The sequence below is a fragment of the Nelumbo nucifera genome, chromosome 3, assembly GCF_055504915.1.
Source record: "Nelumbo nucifera cultivar China Antique chromosome 3, China Antique-T2T, whole genome shotgun sequence".
In the NCBI taxonomy this organism is placed as follows: Eukaryota; Viridiplantae; Streptophyta; class Magnoliopsida; order Proteales; family Nelumbonaceae; genus Nelumbo; species Nelumbo nucifera.
The window spans coordinates 13,537,481-13,558,439 of record NC_142651.1 but is presented as its reverse complement, the minus strand read 5'-3'; the positions used below and the strand labels follow the sequence as shown (position 1 = coordinate 13,558,439).

General features: G+C 46.1%; 2 protein-coding genes across 2 annotated transcripts; one reads left to right on the top strand and one right to left on the bottom strand.

Moving 5' to 3' along the window:
* The first annotated feature begins 633 nt into the window (after positions 1 to 633).
* On the top strand, positions 634 to 2,650 carry LOC104596965 (Pentatricopeptide repeat (PPR) superfamily protein). Its single transcript, XM_010258309.3, has one exon. It carries the CDS (start codon positions 782 to 784, stop codon positions 2,648 to 2,650), a length of 1,869 nt encoding a protein of 622 aa, XP_010256611.1. The 5' UTR covers positions 634 to 781.
* A 50-nt stretch (positions 2,651 to 2,700) lies between these two features.
* LOC104596951 (SNF1-related protein kinase regulatory subunit gamma-1-like) lies at positions 2,701 to 8,513 on the bottom strand. Its single transcript, XM_010258279.3, has 6 exons — positions 8,070 to 8,513; positions 7,394 to 7,570; positions 5,696 to 6,138; positions 4,508 to 4,774; positions 3,735 to 3,907; positions 2,701 to 3,044 (listed from the first exon to the last, which is right to left on the bottom strand). Exons 2-6 carry the CDS (start codon positions 7,560 to 7,562, stop codon positions 2,762 to 2,764), a joined length of 1,335 nt encoding a protein of 444 aa, XP_010256581.1. The 5' UTR covers positions 7,563 to 7,570; positions 8,070 to 8,513; the 3' UTR covers positions 2,701 to 2,761.
* Between the last annotated feature and the right edge of the window lie 12,446 nt (positions 8,514 to 20,959).

Sequence of the window (20,959 nt, the reverse complement as noted above, 5' to 3'; positions counted from 1 at the left end):
CAGCACGGGTCAGTTTCGGTTTTCTTGTGTGAAAACCGAAACCGACCCGAACTGAACCAACTTAGTTCCTAGTTCAAACATGAAGTTCCAAAGCTCATTAGGCCACTTAGTTTTTGAATGGTTGCAAGAAACTTTGGATTAGTGAATAGTGATTAATGAACAACTTTTGTGATTAACTTTTCATTTAAATTTTATCATAGGAGATTGCTAAAATGATGTTCAATTTATGACTGTTTTTAAAATTAGCAAGATTTTATCACAGGGATGAACTTAGAACCCAAACCGACCCAACCCGACTCAAACCGATTAGGTCGGTTTTGCTTAACATTGGGTCGGTTTCGGTTTCTATTTCAGGTAACCCGACCAAGTCAGGCCGGTTGGAAAAACCGCAGTAAACCGACCCAACCCGACCCGTGAACAGCCCTACTTCTTATTCTTTAATCTTTACAGTATTAACTAAAACACCCCTTTTTAGTTTTTGGGTGAAAAGCATACCCTTTTTGAGTTGCGTATTACTAAAACATCCCAATAATTTGCACCACGATTGAATTGAATAAAAGCTATCCTGAATCCTGACGAGTAATGGGTAATGATCCCCCGTGTGGCCCACCTAACACCAACGGTCCATGCCACATTCTCGAAACAGATCTGACGGTTGACAGCATTGTACAAATGATTTTTATTGCAAACAGTTTCATTTCATAGTCTGCGAATCTGCAACCGTTATGCTGAATTGCTGACCAGTGCCCAGTTCTAGCTTGAGGAATGAGAGTCGATAACGATGAGAAGTGATATTAAAAAACTGGTCTCGGGTGGATTCTATAGGGAAGCCCTCTCTTTATACTCTCAATTGAAATCCTCCTCGTTTCGTCCTGACAGCTTCACTTTCGCTTCTCTCCTTAAAGCCTGTGGCAAGCTCAAAGCAACTTCAGAAGGACGGGAGATCCATGCCCGTGTATTCAAAACTGGTTTTCACACGGATGTTTATGCGGCCACCGCTCTGATATCTATGTACATAAAGTTTCACCTTTTAGAGGATGCTCTCAAGTTGTTCAACAAAATAGCCCAACGAAATATAGCTTTGTTCAACGCCACGATCTCTGGCTTCTCACAACATGGGAATTCTAAAGAGGCTCTGTGGGCCTTCCAACAGGTTTGTGCCCGTGGGTTCCAGCCTAACTCTGTTACTATAGCCAGCGTATTACCTGCATGTGAACGCCTGGACCATGGACTGCAAGTTCATGGTTTTGCAGTAAAGTTGGGAGTGGAGAGGGATGTCTATGTAGCCACTGCAATTGTGACAATGTATTGGAATTGCCAGGAACTAATTTCAGCTACGAGGGTGTTCAAACTGATTCCAGATAAAAATGTCGTGAGCTACAACTCTCTCATCTCCGGGCTATTGCAGAATGGTCTCACTCGGATGGCCTTGAACGTGTTTAAGGAAATGAGAGAATCTTCGAGAGTAGAAGCTAGTACAGTGACCTGGGTTTCTGTTCTGTCAGCGTCTTCTTCTCTATTGGATGCCCGACTTGGTAGACAGGTTCACGGCCTTATCTTGAAACACAATATCAGTTCAGATGTTATGGTAGGAACAACACTCGCAGACATGTATGCCAAATGCAGGTGTTGGAACTCGGCCTACGAAATATTCAAGGAGCTAGGTGAAAATAGGAACTTGGTTGCGTGGAACTCCATGATATCAGGAACAATGCTAAATGGTCAGTATGAGACTGCTGTTGAGCTATTTGAGCAGTTAATATTGGATGGATTGGAACCAGATTCGACTACTTGGAATTCAATGATCAGTGGATTTTCACAACTAGGTAAGGCGGAGGAAGCTTTTAGATTCTTCACTAGAATGCAACTAGAGGGGGTAGCCCCCAGTTTAAAATCAATTACAAGCCTTCTACCAGCTTGTTCGGCTCTATCTGCTCTTCTACGCGGGAAAGAGATCCATGGACACATTATTAGGACTGGTTTTATTGATGACGAGTTCATCTGTACTGCACTCATTGACATGTATATGAAGTGTGGTTATTCTTCTTGGGCCTTCCGTATTTTTTATTGCGCACAGACAACTAAAGATCCAGCAATTTGGAATGCGATGATCTCTGGGTATGGAAGAAATGGGGAATATAAATCTGCATTCGAAATATTCAGCAGGATGGAAGAAGAGAGGGTCCAACCAAATTTGGCTACTTTTGCTGGTCTTTTATCTGCATGTGCTCATTCTGGGCTCATTGACGAAGCATGGAAACTCTTTAGGCTGATGAGTACAGTTTACGGTTTGATTCCAACCACTGTGCACTTCTGTTGCATGGTTGATCTTTTGGGTCGAGCTGGGCGACTCAATGAGGCTCGAGACTTGATCCAGGAAATACCAGAACCCTCAGTTTCTGTCTTTGCATCCTTGCTTGGTGCCTGCACATGTAACTTGGATGCTAATCTGGGTGAAGAAATGGCTGAAAAGCTTTCAGAGTCGGACCCTGGAAACCCTACTCCCTATGTGCTTCTTTCAAATATATATGCTGGACAAGGAAGGTGGATGGGCGTAGAAAGGATAAGGGAGATGATAAAGGAAAGAGGATTAAGGAAAGTTGCTGGTTGTAGTTTGATACGAGAGGCACAAGAAACCAGGTTTACATAATGCATCAATGGAGAAATTACAGGATAGAGCCCTCCAATGGTCTATAGTCAGAGTTGAAATTTTCTACATATTCTTCTCATTAAGTGATTACTGTCTCCAAGTACAAAACTTTCACTGGTTCAACATTTCTTTTATAGCAAACTCAAAGTTCTCATCAAATTGGTTAGGAGGCTCAAAGATAAAGCAAGAAATCACATCTCTGAGGGTAATGATACCAACAACTTCATTTTCTTCGCCATCCACTACGTAAATCCTGTGAACTGATTTGGAAGCAAGAGTTTCAATTATACTACCAAGTAGTGCATTGGGATTGCAAGTTATTGGGTGGACAACCTTCCCAGATTCTTCTGTAGTTGATGCAATGGTCTTCAGGAAGTCCATCACAGTGAGTTGCCTGCAAGAAAAAAAAAAATGCAGGGAATATACCGCAACCAGAATATGTAGAACAAATAACAGAAAGTTGCAAAAAAGGACAGATGGCCTCAGATGCAAGGTAAGTCCTAGTTCTGAAACTTCTCTGATTATTACTGATGTGTTTATTGAAGGCAACTGAAACAATAATGCCTAATGATTTCAAACAGCGATAACTGGTAAATACAAATAATTTTATTGTAAAGTGAGCTTCTTCAGGCCACATAATATGACATTACCTAAGTACGCTATTGCAAGGAGTAACAGGTTATGGATATTAAAGTAAATTTGCTTATAGCCATATAGCCATACACTACAGAGGGTGGAAATGGTGAAGTTGGACAAATCATTCAACAGGTTCATCATAGATCTAATGATCCAGATCCAGTAATTCTTTAAATAAGGGCAACCCAGTGCATGAGGCTCCCACCAATGTGGGGTTTGGGGAGGTGGGGAGGGATAGATGTACGCAGCCTTACCCCTGCACATTCAGAGAGGCTGTTTCCGAGATTTGAACCCTGGTCGCAATGGAGAAACCCAACCATTGCACCAAGGCCCACCCTCATCCAGTTATTCTTTAAATATAGTTATAGAATTGGTACTCTAAGACTAAGTATACTTTCTAGGTTCTCAATTGAAATCCTTATTTGTAAGTTTGTAACCTCCAAGATACCTGAAGTTGGAAAAGAGTTCTGGTTTAAGCAACAGATGTCTGATGTCTCTTATGCTGACACTTCCAACAATCTTCCTAGAGAGTCCCTCTATCACAGGAAGACCGCCGATTTGGTTGTCCCTCATGCGCTTGAAAGCTTCCAAAATTAGATCATTGCTCGTGATGCTAATCACCTGATCACCAGTAAATAAGAATGTTCTTGAGATTTCATGTTAAACAACAATGTATATATTAGTGACAGTAATAATATAACACATTTATTTGTACATATCACAAAGATATGTAATTGAGAACCAATTACTTGGACAGAGGTGTTAAAGTATGCTTCTAAGCAAATAAAAGAGAATCATAATAGGGATGAAAAACTTTAAAGCTTCTGATGTACTTTTCTTTTGTGTGAAATCTCTTCTATAATTTTGATGAAATTAGAAAGGTAGCTACATTTTATTTATTTTTACATCAAAGCATTGCTGTCATTCTCTTCCACCTATTCCACCCATCATCATCTTCATAATGAATGGTTAATCTCCTGGTGCAAGGACCTGTATTACCCTCTAGGAAAACTGGAAAAGACCATTGCTGTGCATGCACATCTTGATGAATGAATGTAGGTAATGTAGTATGTCCTCTATTACCTATGAAGATGGAAATGGCTACAATGTATTTAACTGTTGGCACTTCCATCAAAAAGAACAGAAAGATACAGGGCAACACTATATATCTACATTTTTTTTTAAAGAAAGTATATATGTAGAAGTTATGCAAATCTTTACCTCATTATAAGACATGAAAGGAAGCCCAAAGTCAGAAATTGGACGTGCAGAAATGCAATCAAACCAGTCCCTCCCTTTGCATTGCTCAAGGCCCTGCACCACTGCTGATTGAGTAATAAAATTCTTAATAAAGGGCTTGCCTGTTTCAATTACTGGCACATTCCTCAATCTATATTTGGAGAGCAGCAGTAACACACTCAACATGGAACTATCTGTTGAGATAGGAAGGAAAGGAGCCCAACGAAATGACTTGATTATTGATCTCACCTGACATAATTAGTAATAGCAAATATGAGATCAATTTACAACAAGGATAAAGAGAAGTTGCCACCAAGAAAAGACAGACACATACTGGAGACTAGATTTCAAAGAAAATGTAGAAGTTACAGCCTTGAAACTTGGTAAATTCTACAAAACCCATTATCATTGGATTAGTAATCAAGTCAAGGTGAGAAGCTAAAAAGCTCTTCTCCTTTCTTGTGCTGTTCATTTGCTATGCATCAACAGGGTGGGTCATGGGTAGTTGAGCAAGGCTGCCCATCTAGTGTTCTATCAAGATCACCCCTCCCCTGTTACAAAAAAGAAAAAAATATGAAAGATAATGTAGTCAGATTATCCCAACCTGTTTGCTGAATGGATAGATGATATGGTAGAAATGGACCAACAAACTATTTCTGGAATAGGTAATTATAAGCATCTCCTTGAGTCAATTTTTTGCTTACCCCGTGGTGGGTAAGATTCATTAAATGGAAGTTATCACTGATTTCTCAGGTCTTTTTGTATATTCCCGATGTACAGGCTCTCATTGTACATGGGCTGATGAATTTGGTTTTCTTTCTATTGCATTATAATACTTTACCTTCAACAAAAAATGCTATACAATATAACATGCCAATTTGGTCATTTATTAGACTATAGAAGGGTAAACTGTGAAGGCTAGATAGAAAGTTTGAATCTTGCTTCTCATTGACAATCTGAGATATAAACCCATTGATGCTAAATATATTAAATATTCTTGCAGAAACAGACAATTGAAATAACAAAGAGAAAAATGCTTATAACAATATCAAGATTTTTTTATAAGCAAAACAATATCGAGGGATAGGATATATGATTATTCTTCTTTATGTGGAAAGTTGAAATAATTGGACTCGTGCAAATCAAAACCTCAACACAATTTAATCTTACTGTGGTTGACTTAAAAGGCTCTTCTTGAAGGATAACTTGGTAGAAGTCCTCCCCCAGACGATCAGCAGCAGTTGGAGCATCCTTCCCCATCCCTTTATCTGCAGCCATACCTCCAGCTACTGCTGCACCAACTGCAGCAGCTGTCAACCCAGCAACTGCAGAAGGACCAGTTGCACCTAAAGCCAATGCTCCAATAGCACCAACAGCACCTGTACCTACTCCAACAGCAGTTGCAGAACCAGCTGATAAAGCAAGTGCAGCAAGTTCTGCATTCTCCAACACCCAGAGAATGATTGCAGAATAGTCTATAATTCCCAGATACCTTTCCCTCCAATCCATACTGCTTTTTGTATCTGGATTTCTAACTGGAGCAGACATAATGTTGTTTTCAGATAGAACTTTAACTGCATCAGAAATGGATGCGTCTGCTAGAATTTCAATCACTGCAAATAGATAAATGAAATGATATAATCTCAGATATTGATAGGTTAGAGGAAGAATTCGGTCTTACCTAGGAAAACTGTCACACACGTGATTTACAGAAATTGGTTAGTCATTAATCACATACATAAACATGAGAACATGAGAGGGAGAGAGACGAGCCAAATAGGAGCTCTAATATTATAGTATACATCAGTTCAGGAAATGATTCTTCTGAATAATATAATATATTATGAATCATACATTTTATTCAATTTTAAAATATGTGCATGCATAAAATGAATGCAAATCATACTCAATAAGAGGAAATGTCATTTTCCTACAGCTATTACTCACTTTTATGAAAGCATTCATTTTCCATGGCTACTCTGCAACCAAACACTGCAAAATTGCATTTTCTGGAAAACTATACCTTGTCCCTTATTTTATGTGCAAATGGGTGGAGCCCATTATTGCAAGAATAGAAAAATGCAAAACAAATTGCAGGGCTTATCATCTTAGCGATGCATTCACCATGATGATGGCGAAAAGAGTTGGCACCATGCTTGAAGAATACAAGATCAGGTTGTTTTTCAAAACTTACGTACTCTATTTGGTTGGGCAGAAACCGAATTCCAAAAACTGATTTCCTTTTGGCATGTAGGAAAAAAAGAACTCCTCTGGAAATCCATTTCCCAAAATGTCCCTCTTTCTTGGAAAATAATTTCCTTTCTCCAAACTTTCATGTTGTCTACCGGGTTAAGTTTTCAAGGCAGAAAAAGTGAGTAGGCTCATTTCAAGTCTCAAAACCAGAACCCCAACTTGAAGCCTTCTACCTCCTGTCTCTGGCTGTCATAGAAAATAATGAAAATGGGGTTTCCTTGTGTTAAGCCAAACAAGAAATGAATGTGTTGGGAAATGGGCTTTTTGGAAACCTATTTCCAAATTCCAAGAAAACCATTTCTTTTCTAAACCTTTTTCCCCACCCAACCAAAGTTAGAAGCACCAGTACCAGGGCAATCTTCAGGACAGAAGATTTTCAACAAATTCAGAGGCTACAGTTCAAGGTCATGGATAACAAATTTAGGCTCCTTCATCTCTAAAATAAATAATTTAGACAAATAATAAAAAGAAAACCAAATAAATATAAAGTATAGTCAGAAAAAATAAGGAAAAAGTAGGGACCATAAGATGTGGGAGAAAAAATGGGAAAGAAGATAGATATATTAATACGAAGCGTATGAACTCTGAACAAAAACAAAAGAGAAGCGGAATCACCTTTACCCCCTGGAACATCCGGAAAGGATGAAACTGGAATCCTGGCAAATGCGGCCGTTAAAGTCTCCTGTAAGGAATATGGCAATTTCTTCCTAGACTGAATGGCAGCAAAATAATCATCACAACTTGGAATTTTCGAACTTGCCTTAGCTTCTTGTGTTTGTGCCATTATCTTATCTATTCAAAAGAGATCAAATGCATTATGCCGTTAATTACTCACCCAACTGACAAATCATGTCCCAAACACATTTCTTTTGCTTTCGATAATAATAAAAGAAACAAGACAGAACACATTCTCCAGTCCCAATTCCCAACTCGGCAGAGCCAATTGGACATCTGGTTCATACTTGATGTTGTATAAATTTCTTCATTAACTTGGACTCCTTCACATCGGTATGGGAGGACTCGGCTAATTTTCTTTTTCTATGAACTGAGACTTATCAATATATTTTGAGTGTCAGAACAAACTGACAAAGCCTTTGTTCCAGCACTAGAAGTTAACAATCAAATAAGAAAAAAAGAAAAAAAAAAAACTCCCATTCCTGATCTTTCGTTCTCTTAAATCCCCACATATCAGTTACCAGGTTTTAGAATACTTTACAAGTTCAGAGAGTTCAAAGTTATTACAACGTCGTTGATGAAAATGGCAAGAAAACAAAATAAGATCATGGCGTACCTTTTCGCTTGAGCTTCTGCAAATTCAAACCAAAGGGAAGATTGGGTTTCTGAGACACTGTTCCTCCCCTCTCCACCTCGAGAAGCAATTACAAACTTAGAAAGTAGATATTATATACCGAGGTTCGACTTCAGCCAAGTGTACCAGTTGAGGGATTCGTGTCTATCATTCGTTGTTTCCTGAAAAAGTGACGTGATGGATAGGGTCAGGATAATGGGATGGGGGACGGTCTTCTTCGTTCATCGTTCTGCTCAAATCGCCCACAGAAAGAGCAACTTGTGTAAAGAACCCATGTTCCCGAATTACGGAACCCACTATCGCATCGCAATACGAGGAGTTTACATCGGCTGCGAGCCTGCGACTACGACGGGGTGCTGGTCGCAGCACTGTCTTGCGATGGAGACCAGATCTGCTCCTCACACCGGGCGCCTCACAAGCACATCTTACCATGAATCGGGAACATTTTCCGTATTTATTAATTATTATTTACGGGAGATGCTTCCAATGCACGGTGGATGTAGGCGCCCATTTGTGAGGAGCAGATCCCATCTCATTGTGATGATGCGACCTCTCCCAATGAAACTCGAACACGCTACCCAACTGTCTATTCTGTTGACACTGGGCCAATGGCAACGACAAGTCAGTATGGGACCCGGTTAAGATGAATTTACATCTCTGTGTCGCGACCACGAAGATAGTGCCATCACTGCCTTGCGAATTTGCCATCTCCCAAGTCTGAACGAAACTTTTTTTCGGATATTTATCTAAAAGGATATTAAAATGCAATCTCTTGTTTATTCTCAAAACTACATATTTTTTTTTCTGGTTTTTTCTCAAAAGTATTAATCTTTTTTTTTCTGTTTTTATTGAATTTTTTATTATAAAATAATTCAAATACCGACCAATCACCTAAGACTTTTATACACTCTTCATTAACTCTTTCTTTCCCATTAGACTATTAAATATTAATTCTTTTGATAGTCTCTCTTTATTAATTATACCATTAATTCTCTCTCATCTCCATTACTCCATCAAATTTTACAAAATTTATTAACTTTATTCATATCCAAAACCATTTTGAATTTAATTATAATTTTATGTATATTAAATATATTTACATTAAATTATAATTGATGAAGGGAAATTTGTCCCGACCTCGCAATGTCCGACACGTGGCAAAGGCAAACAACTCGGGACAGTAGAGCGCCCGAAGCGAACATCGGAAGCAAGTCCAAGCTCACTACCGAGCCCGAACTCCAGACCGCTCTACTAGGAGTCCGAGCTCCCTACCAAGAGTCCGAGCTCCCTACTGGGAGTCCGAGCTCTCTATTAAGAGCGAGCTCCCTAATAAGAACCCGAGCTCCCTACTGGGAGCCCGAGCTCCCTATTAAGAGCGAGCTCCCTATTGGGAGTCCAAGCTCCCTATTAAGAGCGAGCTCCCTACTGAGAACCCGAGCTCCCTACAAGGAGCACGAACTATACTAGGCCCCAAGCCTCACAAAGCTGTGACCCGAGCTGGCCCATGGCAGCTCAGAACACTCCCCAAACCGAACTCAAGACACCTCGCTCGCCGCTCCAACACTTCGCTTCCGAAACACCAGGCTGACCAAACGTACCTGACACCAAGGACGTCCGTATCCAAGGGCGACGCACCTGACTGATTTGGGATCTGACGCCTGACAGCCGCATTTCAAACGGCCTCCTGCTACCGCCACCTGCAACCGTCGTTACTAGCCGCAGAGACGACTCCGACAAAAGGAGCAGTGGCGGTTCTGTCCGACCAGAGGAAATGACATCCGAACTGGTAGGGGTTCAGAAGTAATCATGCCCGATCTGACGGAAGCCTGGAAGTGAGTGCGCGAGGTGGTTATAAAAGGCTCCTACCCCCCAGGAACGAGGTATGCTAACTTTTGCGCCATCTGGTCTATCTTGCCTTTGAAAGACTCTAACTTGAGCTTCGGAGCCCTTACGCCGGGTTCTCCCCGGAGCTTCTCTTCTCCTTCCGTTTCAGGTCCCTACCACTCAGTTCAGAGGCAAGATCGTTGACAGCTAAGATCGGCCGGATTGTGCATCATCAATTGGCGCCGTCTGTGGGAACGCTTCAAAAGGCCTCCCTCCAAAACTTTCATACCCCTTTCTTCTTCTTTGAAAAACTCAATACTCATGGCCTCCTCCAGCAACGCCGGACGCGGCACAGAGACAAACACCACCAGGGAACAGCCTCAAGTTCCCGTGGTGTGTGTTGGGCAGTTCACCATCCCCCTCTCGGTGGACGGAATTCCCAATCTGAATACGCCACAAGCAGTGGCGCCTGCAAACCTACCTGCCACAAACATCCCCTTTCCTCTCCCCATCGACACTACCCTCACTGAACCAACTGTCGTCCCCCTGGCAGCTAGCCAAAATCGGTTGGACGACCTAATGCAGTGCATGCGGGCAATGCAAGCCCAGATGCAACAATTCCAGCAACACCAGCTTCACCAGCACCAAGTGTTGCACAACCTCTCCCAGTATCACTATCAACAGCAGTTCCCCCAACTGCCACCGAACCAACCATTACTTCCACCTCGCCACCCTGCTCCGAAGCCGATCAAGGCCTCTCCGCAGGATGGACGCTTCCACCAAGGAAAGGCCTCCAGGCCCCAGATCCCCCCAAACAGCCAGGCCTCGTCCCCAGGCCGGAGAGAGAGAAAAGTCATCCCCGCCTCGCAGCTTGCAGGCGGGTCGGGAACCTCGCCCGCGAGATCGGCACCTCGGGGCTCCAAACCGGAGTTCCCACTCGTGGAAAACCGATTCGGCGCACTGGCAGCAGCGGACTACCAGCACTCCGGACCCATCGAGCTTGGCAACACGGAGGCCAGCAGCGCCAGTACAAGGCCCACTCAGCAGCGAAGGCGCCGTCGAGGTCGACGAACCACCACCCGCGTCCTGTCAGAGCTCAGAGGCAAAGGCGAGACGAGCTCGGACGAGGTAGGAGTTGCCCCGATTCTCTCAGTTCCTTCCCCCCTCGCGTCAGAACTCCTGGCAGTCCCCCTGCCCAGAGATTTCAAGCTCCCGCCTCTAAACAAGTATGACAGGTCCTTCGACCCCAACGACCACGTTGACGCTTTCCAGTCCCAAATGCACCTCGCTAGAACCAGCAAATCATGCATGTGCGTGGCTTTCACCACCACCCTCAAGGGGGTAGCCCGCACTTGGTATAGGAACTTGGCCCCCGGGTCGATAAAGTGTTGGGCTCAGTTCATGCAGGCATTCACTACACACTTTGTCACCAGCAAGCGGTGCTCCAGAGCAGAGGAAAACATCTTCGGGGTAGTCCAAAGGGAAGGAGAACCCATAAGGGGCTACATCAAACGATTCAATGAAGCATGCTTACAGATACCACGGTTAGACCCCGCGGTGCAGCTCGCCGCAGCAAAAAGAGGGGTGACGCACAAGGAGTTCAAATGGCACATGGTAGCCAACCAGCCCGCGACCGTGGCCGAGTTCCTCAAGCTCGCGGACAAGTTCATGAGGACGGAGGAGGAAATCAACCAGCGAACCAAGGGCGGAAACGAGAAAAGAAAGAGGGATGGCGAGCCCTCTAACTCAGCCAACCGAAAAAACCTGGCCCGGGACCCAAAACCGAACCAGTCGCTCCGAGCTCCCCTGCCAGTTCGGACGGATTACACGCCACTGAACACGAGGCGGACCGAGATCTTAATGACGATTAAGGACGCCCCGTACGTGAAATGGCCACATCGCCTAAAGGGAAATCCGAACGAAAGAAACGAGAATTTGTATTGTAGTTTCCATAGGGACCATGGTCACAGTACCGAGTAGTGCAATAACCTCCGAGATGAAATAGAGGGGCTCATCCGTCGCGGATACTTAAGGAACTTTGTACAGCACAACAATAATAGCAATAAAGCGGATCGGCCAGGCGAGCACGAAAAGGACGCCCCCGAGACTAGCAGCTGGCCTGCCGAACCAATGCAGCGATAGCCTCCGGCAGAGAGGCCAATTCGGGGAACCATCCATGTAATTGTGGGAGGTTCGGTGGTAGTGGGGTGCACATCGGCGGTAGCCCGGACTTCAGTTCGCGAAGCGGTCCTCGAGGAGCGGAACCCTCCAAAAAGGCCAAAGACCGAAGAGCCAATCCTCTTCACAGAAGATGATGCACGAGGAGTTCGCTACCCTCACGATGACGCGCTTGTCATTAAACTAAGGATCAGTGACTTCGAGGTTAGGCGCGTACTCGTAGATTCGGGCAGCTCGGCGGACATCCTCTTCAAATCGGCGTTTGATCGGCTACAGCTGCCAAGGAGCGAACTAAAGCCCGCAAGCACTCCCCTGGTGGGCTTCAGTGGAGAGGAAGTCAGACCCCTTGGAAAAATAACGGTGCCTGTGGAAGTCGGCACGTGGCCTTGTGCGGTCAAACTCAACCACGACTTCCTGGTGGTCGCGACCCCCTCCCCATACAACGCCATAATAGGGCGGCCAATCACGCATATCCTGCGGGCGGTGGTCTCCACCTACTATTTGGCCATGAAGTTCCCTACGGACTTCGGTGTGGGGGTAGCGCGGGGCGACCAGCTCGAGTCCCGCAAGTGCTACGTTGCCGCCCTAAAGGGAAAGACCAAGGCGGCCGACGACCTCGATCTGGAGCGACCCGCGGAACAAGGTGAAGAACGAGCCTCACCCACAGAAGAAACAGTCGCGATCCTGACCTCGCCTACGGACCCAGCTTGCGCACTCCAGATTGGTGCTTCTGTCAAAGAAACCCTACGGACCGAACTGGTAAGTTTTTTACTCCAAAATTTAGATATTTTTGCATGGTCCATGGCTGATATGCCCGGTATTGACCCTGTTCTTATAACTCACAAACTTAACACTGACCCTTTAGTCAGACCCGTTAGACAGAAGAAACGGAACTTAGCCCCAGAGCGCTGGAAAGCGGTCGACGAGGAAGTCGAGAAGCTCCTCGCGGTAGACTTCATAAGGGAAGTCCATTACCCGAGTTGGGTGGCCAACCCTGTGCTGGTGAAAAAGGCGAACGGCAAGTGGCGCATGTGCGTCGACTATACCGACCTGAACCGAGCTTGCCCGAAAGACTGCTTCCCCCTTCCTAGGATCGACCGCCTAGTGGATGCGACCTCGGGACATGAATTGCTAAGCTTCCTGGATGCCTACTCAGGCTACAACCAAATCCGGATGGACCAATCCGACGAGGAAAAAACTAGCTTCATAACCGAGTTCGGTCTATACTGTTACAAGGTCATGCCCTTCGGGTTAAAAAACGCCAGGGCGACCTTCCAAAGACTTGTAAATAGGCTGTTTCGGCCCCTAATCGGCACAAAGATAGAGTGCTATGTAGACGACATGGTCGTCAAGACACAGTTTTCACAAGAATTAATACAAGACTTAGATTCTGTCTTCCAAATCCTGCGTCAGTATAGCATGAAATTGAACCCCAACAAATGTGTCTTTGGCGTCACCTCGGGCAAATTCCTAGGCTACGTTGTCAATCGACGCGGTATCGAGGCCAACCAGGACAAGATAAAAGCCATCCTAGATATGAGACCACCTCGGAAAATAAAAGAAGTCCAGAGGCTAAACGGCCGCATAGCCGCTCTAAGCTGCTTCATGTCCAAGTCGGTAGATCGCTGCCTACCCTTCTTCAAAGCAATCAAAGGCAAAGGGTTCGAATGGACCCAAGACTGTCAGCTCGCGTTTGACGAGCTAAAAGGCTACCTCGCCAGTGTGCCAACCTTAGCTCGGCCCGTGGAAGGCGAAGTCTTAGAACTGTACCTCTCGGCTAGCGACGAGGTGGTCAGTTCGGTACTAGTAAAGGAAGCAGACCGGGTCCAACGACCCATATATTATGTTAGTAAAATCTTGTAGGGAGCAGAGACAAGGTACCCGCAGATAGAAAAGCTAGCGTATGCAATGGTGGTAGCAGCACGGAAACTCCGCCCGTACTTCCAGGCTCACACCGTCATCGTCCTGACCGACAAACCTCTGAGACAAGTTTTACTCAAACCCGAGGTTTCCGGCCGGCTAACGAAGTGGGCCATCGAACTCAGCGAGTACGATCTCCAGTACAAGCCAAGAACTACCATTAAGGCCCAAGCCTTGGCAGATTTTATCGCAGAATGCACGTTTAGCCTCGAAGCCCCTGAGCCGGTCGAGCCCGAGATCCCTAGTTCGGGCGAACTCGGAGCTCCCAAGCCAAACGAGTCCGAACCCCGTGAAGTAGCAGCCAGTGTGGCATCCCTCCTGGTTAGACCAAGCGCGAACTGGGATGAGGAGCCCTGGATCCTTCACGTAGATGACTCCTCAAACCAACAAGGTAGCGGGGCTGGAATAGTGCTACGCGGCCCGAGCGGAACAAAACTGGAATACGCACTACGCTTTGAGTTCGCGGCATCCAACAACGAGGCGGAGTACGAGGCACTGATAGCCGGGCTAAACTTAGTGCACAAGGTTGGAGCAAAGCACATGGTTATCTGCAGTGATTCCCAGCTCGTGGTCAACCAAGTTATAGGCGAATATGAAGCGCGCGAGCTCACAATGATTGCATATTTGGCAAAAGTAAAGGAGGCTTTGCTCAACTTCCAGTTACACTTCATCAAACAAATCCTGAGGTCAGAGAACGCTGAGGCCGACGCCTTGTCCTGACTGGCTAGCACAAGCCACAACGCCAGGAGAATTGTGTACGTAGAGGACTTACCTCGGCCCAGCATTCTCGGTGGGGCAGAAGAGGTCGCTCCCGTCACTGAAGCAGAGCCGAGCTGGATCGACTCACTCGCGAGCTTCCTGCTAGACGGAACCCTCCCCGCGGACCGCAACGCAGCCAAGAGGGTGCTGTGCCAGGCAGCCAAATACGTCATGATAGACGAACGGTTGTACCGACGATCCTACACGCTCCCCTACCTGCGATGCAAGCGCCCAGCCGAAGCCGAGTTGGTACTTTGCGACACCCATGAAGGCTTGTGCGGCGGACACCTGGGGGGCAGAGCCCTCGCCCAAAGAGCACTTCAACAAGGATACTCCTGGCCAATGATGAAGACAGAGGCAATCGAGCTCGTCAGAAAATGCGACAAGTGTCAGAAGCATGCCAATGTCCACCATCAGCCCGCTGCCGACCTCAAATACCTCACCAGCCCATGGCCCTTCGCCCAATGGGGCATCGACCTCCTGGGGCCATTCCCACCAACGACAGGCGGGAGAAAATTCCTAGTGGTGGCAGTAGATTACTTCACAAAGTGGATAGAAGCTGAACCCCTGGCAATAGTTACAGCCCGAAACATACAGAACTTCTTTTGGAAGAACATTGTATGTCGCTTCGGGCTACCTCGGGTACTGATCTCCAACAACGGCAAATAGTTCGAAGATATCAAGTTCCAAGAATGGTGCCAAAGTATGGGAATTAGTTAGAACTTCACGTCGGTCGCACACCCGCAGGCAAATGGCCAAACAGAAGTAATGAACAAAGCCATCCTCCGCGGACTGAAAACACGATTAGACCGAGCCAAAGGTTTGTGGGCAGACGAACTACCAAGTGTTCTATGGGCTCACCGAACCACGGAAAAAACCGCCACAGGAGAGACCCCCTTTAACCTCACCTATGGCACCGAGGTGGTGATCCCGGCGGAAATCGAAGTGCCTACGTTGCGACTAGAAGCGTACAACGAACAGACAAACGAGGGCAAGTTACGCACCAACCTCGACCTACTGGATGAAGTGAGAGACCTCGCGCACATCCGAACTGCGGCCTACCAACAAAAGGTAGCTCGGTATTATAACGCGCGAGTAAAGAAGAGGAACTTCCGCGTCGGCGACCAAGTTCTCCGTAAGGTCATGGTGCCCGAACCCGGCGTAGGGAAACTTGGACCAAACTGGGAAGGACCCTACAGAGTAAAGAAAGCACTCGGTGGGGGAGCATACGAGCTCGGAACCCTAGAAGGAAAACAAGTACCCCGAGCATGGAATGTCGTCAACTTAAGAAGATACTACCTATAAACCACCAAGGCAAGTACCCCGAAGCCTAGGTAGAAAATGAACTGAAGGATCGAAATGGTCAGTTCGGCAAAAAACGCAGCTCGAAGACAGGACAACCAGAACTTAAACAAAAAGCAATTTCATTTCATATAAAGGTGTTAGAAAACGAACTGAAGGACCGAAATGGTCAGTTCGGCAAAAAATGCAGCTCGAAGACAACCAGCACTTGAACAAAAAGCCATTTCATTTCAGATAGATGTGTACATTCAAAAAAAAGAAAAAAAGAGCCCTTACAAGCCAAGGGCTACATCATTATCAGAAGCCACTTCAACAACACCCGAAGGACCTGCCTCCCCCTCGGAGTCCGGTTCGGCATCCGCAACATTAGCCATCTCTTGAGTAATGTGCGAAGTGGATATGGTGCTGGTATCGAGGTCGGGGTACGTATTCCGGATCATCCACCGGCTTAGCTTGAAACCCCTCCTGTAGGAGTCCACCATCAGATCATCGAAATCCGGCGAAGCAATATAATCACTGACAACTTTCTTCTTCGCGTCTTTGATGCCTTGAGAGAAGATCTGAGTCCTCTCCCTGATATCCTCCTGAAGATACTCGACCTGGTGCTCCAGGTCCAGCTTTAATTCCGCCATATGCTTCACCACCACTCCCATGGCCTCGGCATCTCTCTAAGACCTCGCCTGCCTAGACTGCGCGAGGCGAGCAGCAGCCTCAGCAGCACGAGCAGTCTCCTCGGCAGTTCGAGCAGCCTCCTCAGCAGCTCGCGCCTGCCTCGAGCATCTCTCCACCCGGTTCGCCAAGGCGTGAATGGAAGAGTTCACCTATCAAAGGAAAACGGGATCAAAGGAACGAATAGAAGAATAAAAGCCGAACTCTAAAGAAGGGAGCACTTACCACCATGGCATGGGTAACAGCCCGGCAGGCCACTTGGTGCAGAGGCAGCTCGGTCCACGCCACAACTTCCTCGGGAAACATCGTCTCCTTACTCCGTTGAAGAGCATGAACAGGCGACAGCACGCTCCTGAAGTCCCCTGGGGCCTCCGAGCCCGACAGCCCAGCTCGCATATGGGCAGACTCGGAGTAAGCGGGAGCCCCTATGTGTGTGGTTTCGGCATAAGGAGCCCCCGCCGGCTCCTGCATAGGAGGAACCATCTCGGGCTCCGCCGGATAGTCCGGCACCTCGGGCTCCGCACCCTGGGATGGTTCGGCGCGAGCTCGCTTAGCCACCCGTTTTCTCCTCTTCATGCCCTGGAACAAGTTCCCACCTCGGGTCCCTCGAGAGTCCATTGTACCTGCGAAAAGGAGTTCGGCATCAATAAGACACGTAAAAGAAGAGCAAGACAGGATCACTAGGGAAAGAACCTACCCGAACTCAGGCCCGCAGCAATAAGCTTGGCCTCCGTCCGATACCGTTGACAATCCAGCCCAAGCTGCGCCCATTGCTGGAGGCCCTTCGCCGTCTCCTTATCAAGTGTGACGCCGGAGTCGGGAGCGGCCATCCCCCAGCCGGTCTGAAACGGCCACCCCAGCGCACTTCGCACCCCGAAATAGTCCCGCTTCCACGCCGGGACCTTATTAGGGAGTCCGTGTAAGAGCTTGAAGCCCGGGCGAGGAGACAGGTAGTATGCCCGCCTACGCCCAGGAAGGGGACCCGCTTGTTTTTTCAGCATTAAAATAGAGGAAAAAATCTCCAGATCCAAAGGAAAGTTCTCGTCACAAAATAAGGAGATCGTCCCCACTAAATTTCTAATGGAGTTCGGGTGAAGTTGGCCGACCGTCACACCGAAGTGGTTTAGAACCTCGACGAGAAGAGGATGAAAGGGCAGTCGCAGCCCCGCAGCAAGCTGTTCCCGGAAAATCACGATCTCATTAGGACCGTGTTCCCAAGGGAAGCTACCCGTAGGGATGAAGTAACCGTGCTCCCCGGGCAAGTCGTAGTAGTCTATGAGGGATTGAAGTCCCTCAGGCGTCATAGTCGAAGGGCCGAACTGATCTACAACCCGGCCACGACGGGAGGTGGACGCCGACCTACCCGAAGCACCTCGGGCTGTAGGCTCGACCCCTTCCTCAGGACCTACATCGGGCTCACTTGAACTATCGGGGGACGCAAACTGGTTCGTAGAACCTACATCAGACCCGCTTGAACAGTCTGAACCCTCCGAACTAGACATCGGGAAATGGAACGGGATTCCAAAAGCACTCACCCGGGAAGAAGACTGAAGTAGACCACGAAAGCTCGAACAAGCAAGGAACCTGGGACGCGAGCTGAAAAGCCTGGACGCGAACTGAAACTTAGGTGCGCGCTCAAGAGGTACAACGGTAGCAAGGACGGGCCCCCCCCACGCGCTATTTATATCAACAGCGGCCGGAAAGCGACGGCCCAGATCGAAGCCAATCCAACGGCCCACAACCGCGCTAAACCGCACGTCTTCCAAGGCCAATCAGCGCACGTCTTTCCGAAATTGACGGAGCGTTGCGCACGTCTTGTCAGAGGATGGGTGTCAGCACGCACCTTCTCAAAACTGATGGGGTGTCGGCGCACGTCTCCTCACAATAAAAGCGTCTGCAGCCCAACTCTCGAACGACTGTCGTCATGTCTCCCAAACGCGCGCCCTTTTTTGAAAATCAAATTAAATCGAGCGCCCTCAGCACGGACCAAAACCCTCCTGCTACCTTACGAACTCCCCGCGCCAAGACAGGACCCTTGTCGCAGGGAGTGGGGGGCAATTGATGAAGGGAAATTTGGTCCGACCTCGCAATTGCCCGACACGTGGCAAAGGCAAACAACTCGGGATAGTAGAGCGCCCGAAGCGAACATCGGAAGCAAGTCCAAGCTCACTACCAAGCCCGAACTCCAGACCGCTCTACTAGGAGTCCGAGCTCCCTACTGTGAGTCCGAGCTCCCTATTAAGAGCGAGCTCCCTATTAAGGGTCCGAGCTCCCTAATAAGAACCCGAGCTCCCTACTGGGAGCCCGAGCTCCCTATTAAGAGCGAGCTCCCTACTGGGAGTCCGAGCTCCCTATTAAGAGTGAGCTCCCTACTGGGATTTCGAGCTCCCTATTAAGAGCGAGCTCCCTACTGGGAGTCCGAGCTCCCTATTAAGATCGAGCTCCCTACTGAGAACCCGAGCTCCCTGCAAGGAGCACGAACTATACTGGGCCCCAAGCCTCACAAAGCTGTGACCCGAGCTGGCCCATGGCAGCTCGGAACACTCCCCAAACCGAACTCAAGACACCTCGCTCGCCGCTCCAACACTTCGCTTCCGAAACACCAGGCTGACCAAACGTACCTGACACCAAGGACGTCCGTATCCAAGGGCGACGCACCTGACTGATTTGGGATCTGACTCCTGACAGCCGCACTTCAAACGACCTCCTGCTACCGCCACCTGCAACCGTCGTTACTAGCCGCAGAGATGGCCCCGACAAAAGGAGCAGTGGCAGTTTTGTCCGGCCAGAGGAAATGACATCCGAACTGGCAGGGGTTCAGAAGTAATCATGCTCGATCTGATGGAAGCCTGGAAGTGAGTGCGCGAGGTGGTTATAAAAGGCTCCTACCCCCCAGGAACGAGGTATGCTAACTTTTGCGCCATCTAGGCTATCTTGCCTTTGAAAGACTCTAACTTGAGCTTTGGAGCCCTTACACCGGGTTCTCCCCGGAGCTTCTCTTCTCCTTCCGTTTCAGGTCCCTGCCACTCAGTTCAGAGGCAAGATCGTTGACAGCTAAGATCGGCTGGATTGTGCATCATCAATAATTATTAATAAAGATTAATTATATTGAAATTGAGATATTTAATGACACATTATAACACCAAATTATTTACTTTCATTTATATTTCATTTGAAAATAATAAGAATTAATTAACCATAATAAAAATAATTAGTAAGTTACTTAAATAAAATAAAAATAATTATTAATTATTATTATTGATAAAATATTTTTATTAATATAATAAGAATAGTTTAATTAATAAATGGAATAAGATAAATTAAAAACATATCAATTTAAAATTAATATAAAAGTAATAACAATTATTAGTTTTATAATTAATTTTTACTAATTTAAAACCAACTTAAGTTCTACTGAAAAATCAAAACTTAATATAGTTAATTAAATTTCATAAGTAATTTAAATTTAATAGAAACTTAATATACTTAATTAAATTTATTATTTTTTTCAAAAACAAATATAAAATATCAATTTTGAATATAGTTTAATTATTTTAAAATCAATTTAAATTCCATTTAAAAATAATATTTTGACCTTAACAAAAGACTCCTGTATTGTTTAGAAAAAAGGTGCAAATACCTTTGTTTTGTCATCATTCCAAATAAAAAATGTTGATCTAATGCATTAATTTTACTTCACTTTAGCCTTTTTGCCTTCGTTCAAGAACGGTGAAGACAATTATTCTTTGAAAGTTGTCCGTCAAAATAAATTAGTGGAGGGTAGGTAAGGCTCCCTCCACCTACCACTTTGGTCGTTTTTAGATTTTTAGCTTTTCTCTGGTATATTTTAGTGAAACTCGATTTTTTTTTTATTTTTCAGTTACATGAATTGAAAATTGGTGCATGTTATGAACACTATGATTTTTTCCATTATTGTTGAATATTACAAAAATATTATGTAATTATTTGAATTTATTTTGTTATATTATTGCTGATTCCAAATTTTGCTTCATTTTTTCAGGAATTTTAATGTGAATAATTGGTGAATATGTGAATTTATTTTGTTATTGATGGTGTGCGATCTCCCTTCTGGAGGACATCTCGAACGTCGGACTAGTTAGGTTGCTTGGTTGAGCTGCAAAGAAAAAGAGAAGATCAGAGTACTTGGGCTACTTTACCCAATGTGGGCACTCCGATGCTTAAGTCAACGAACTAGAGTT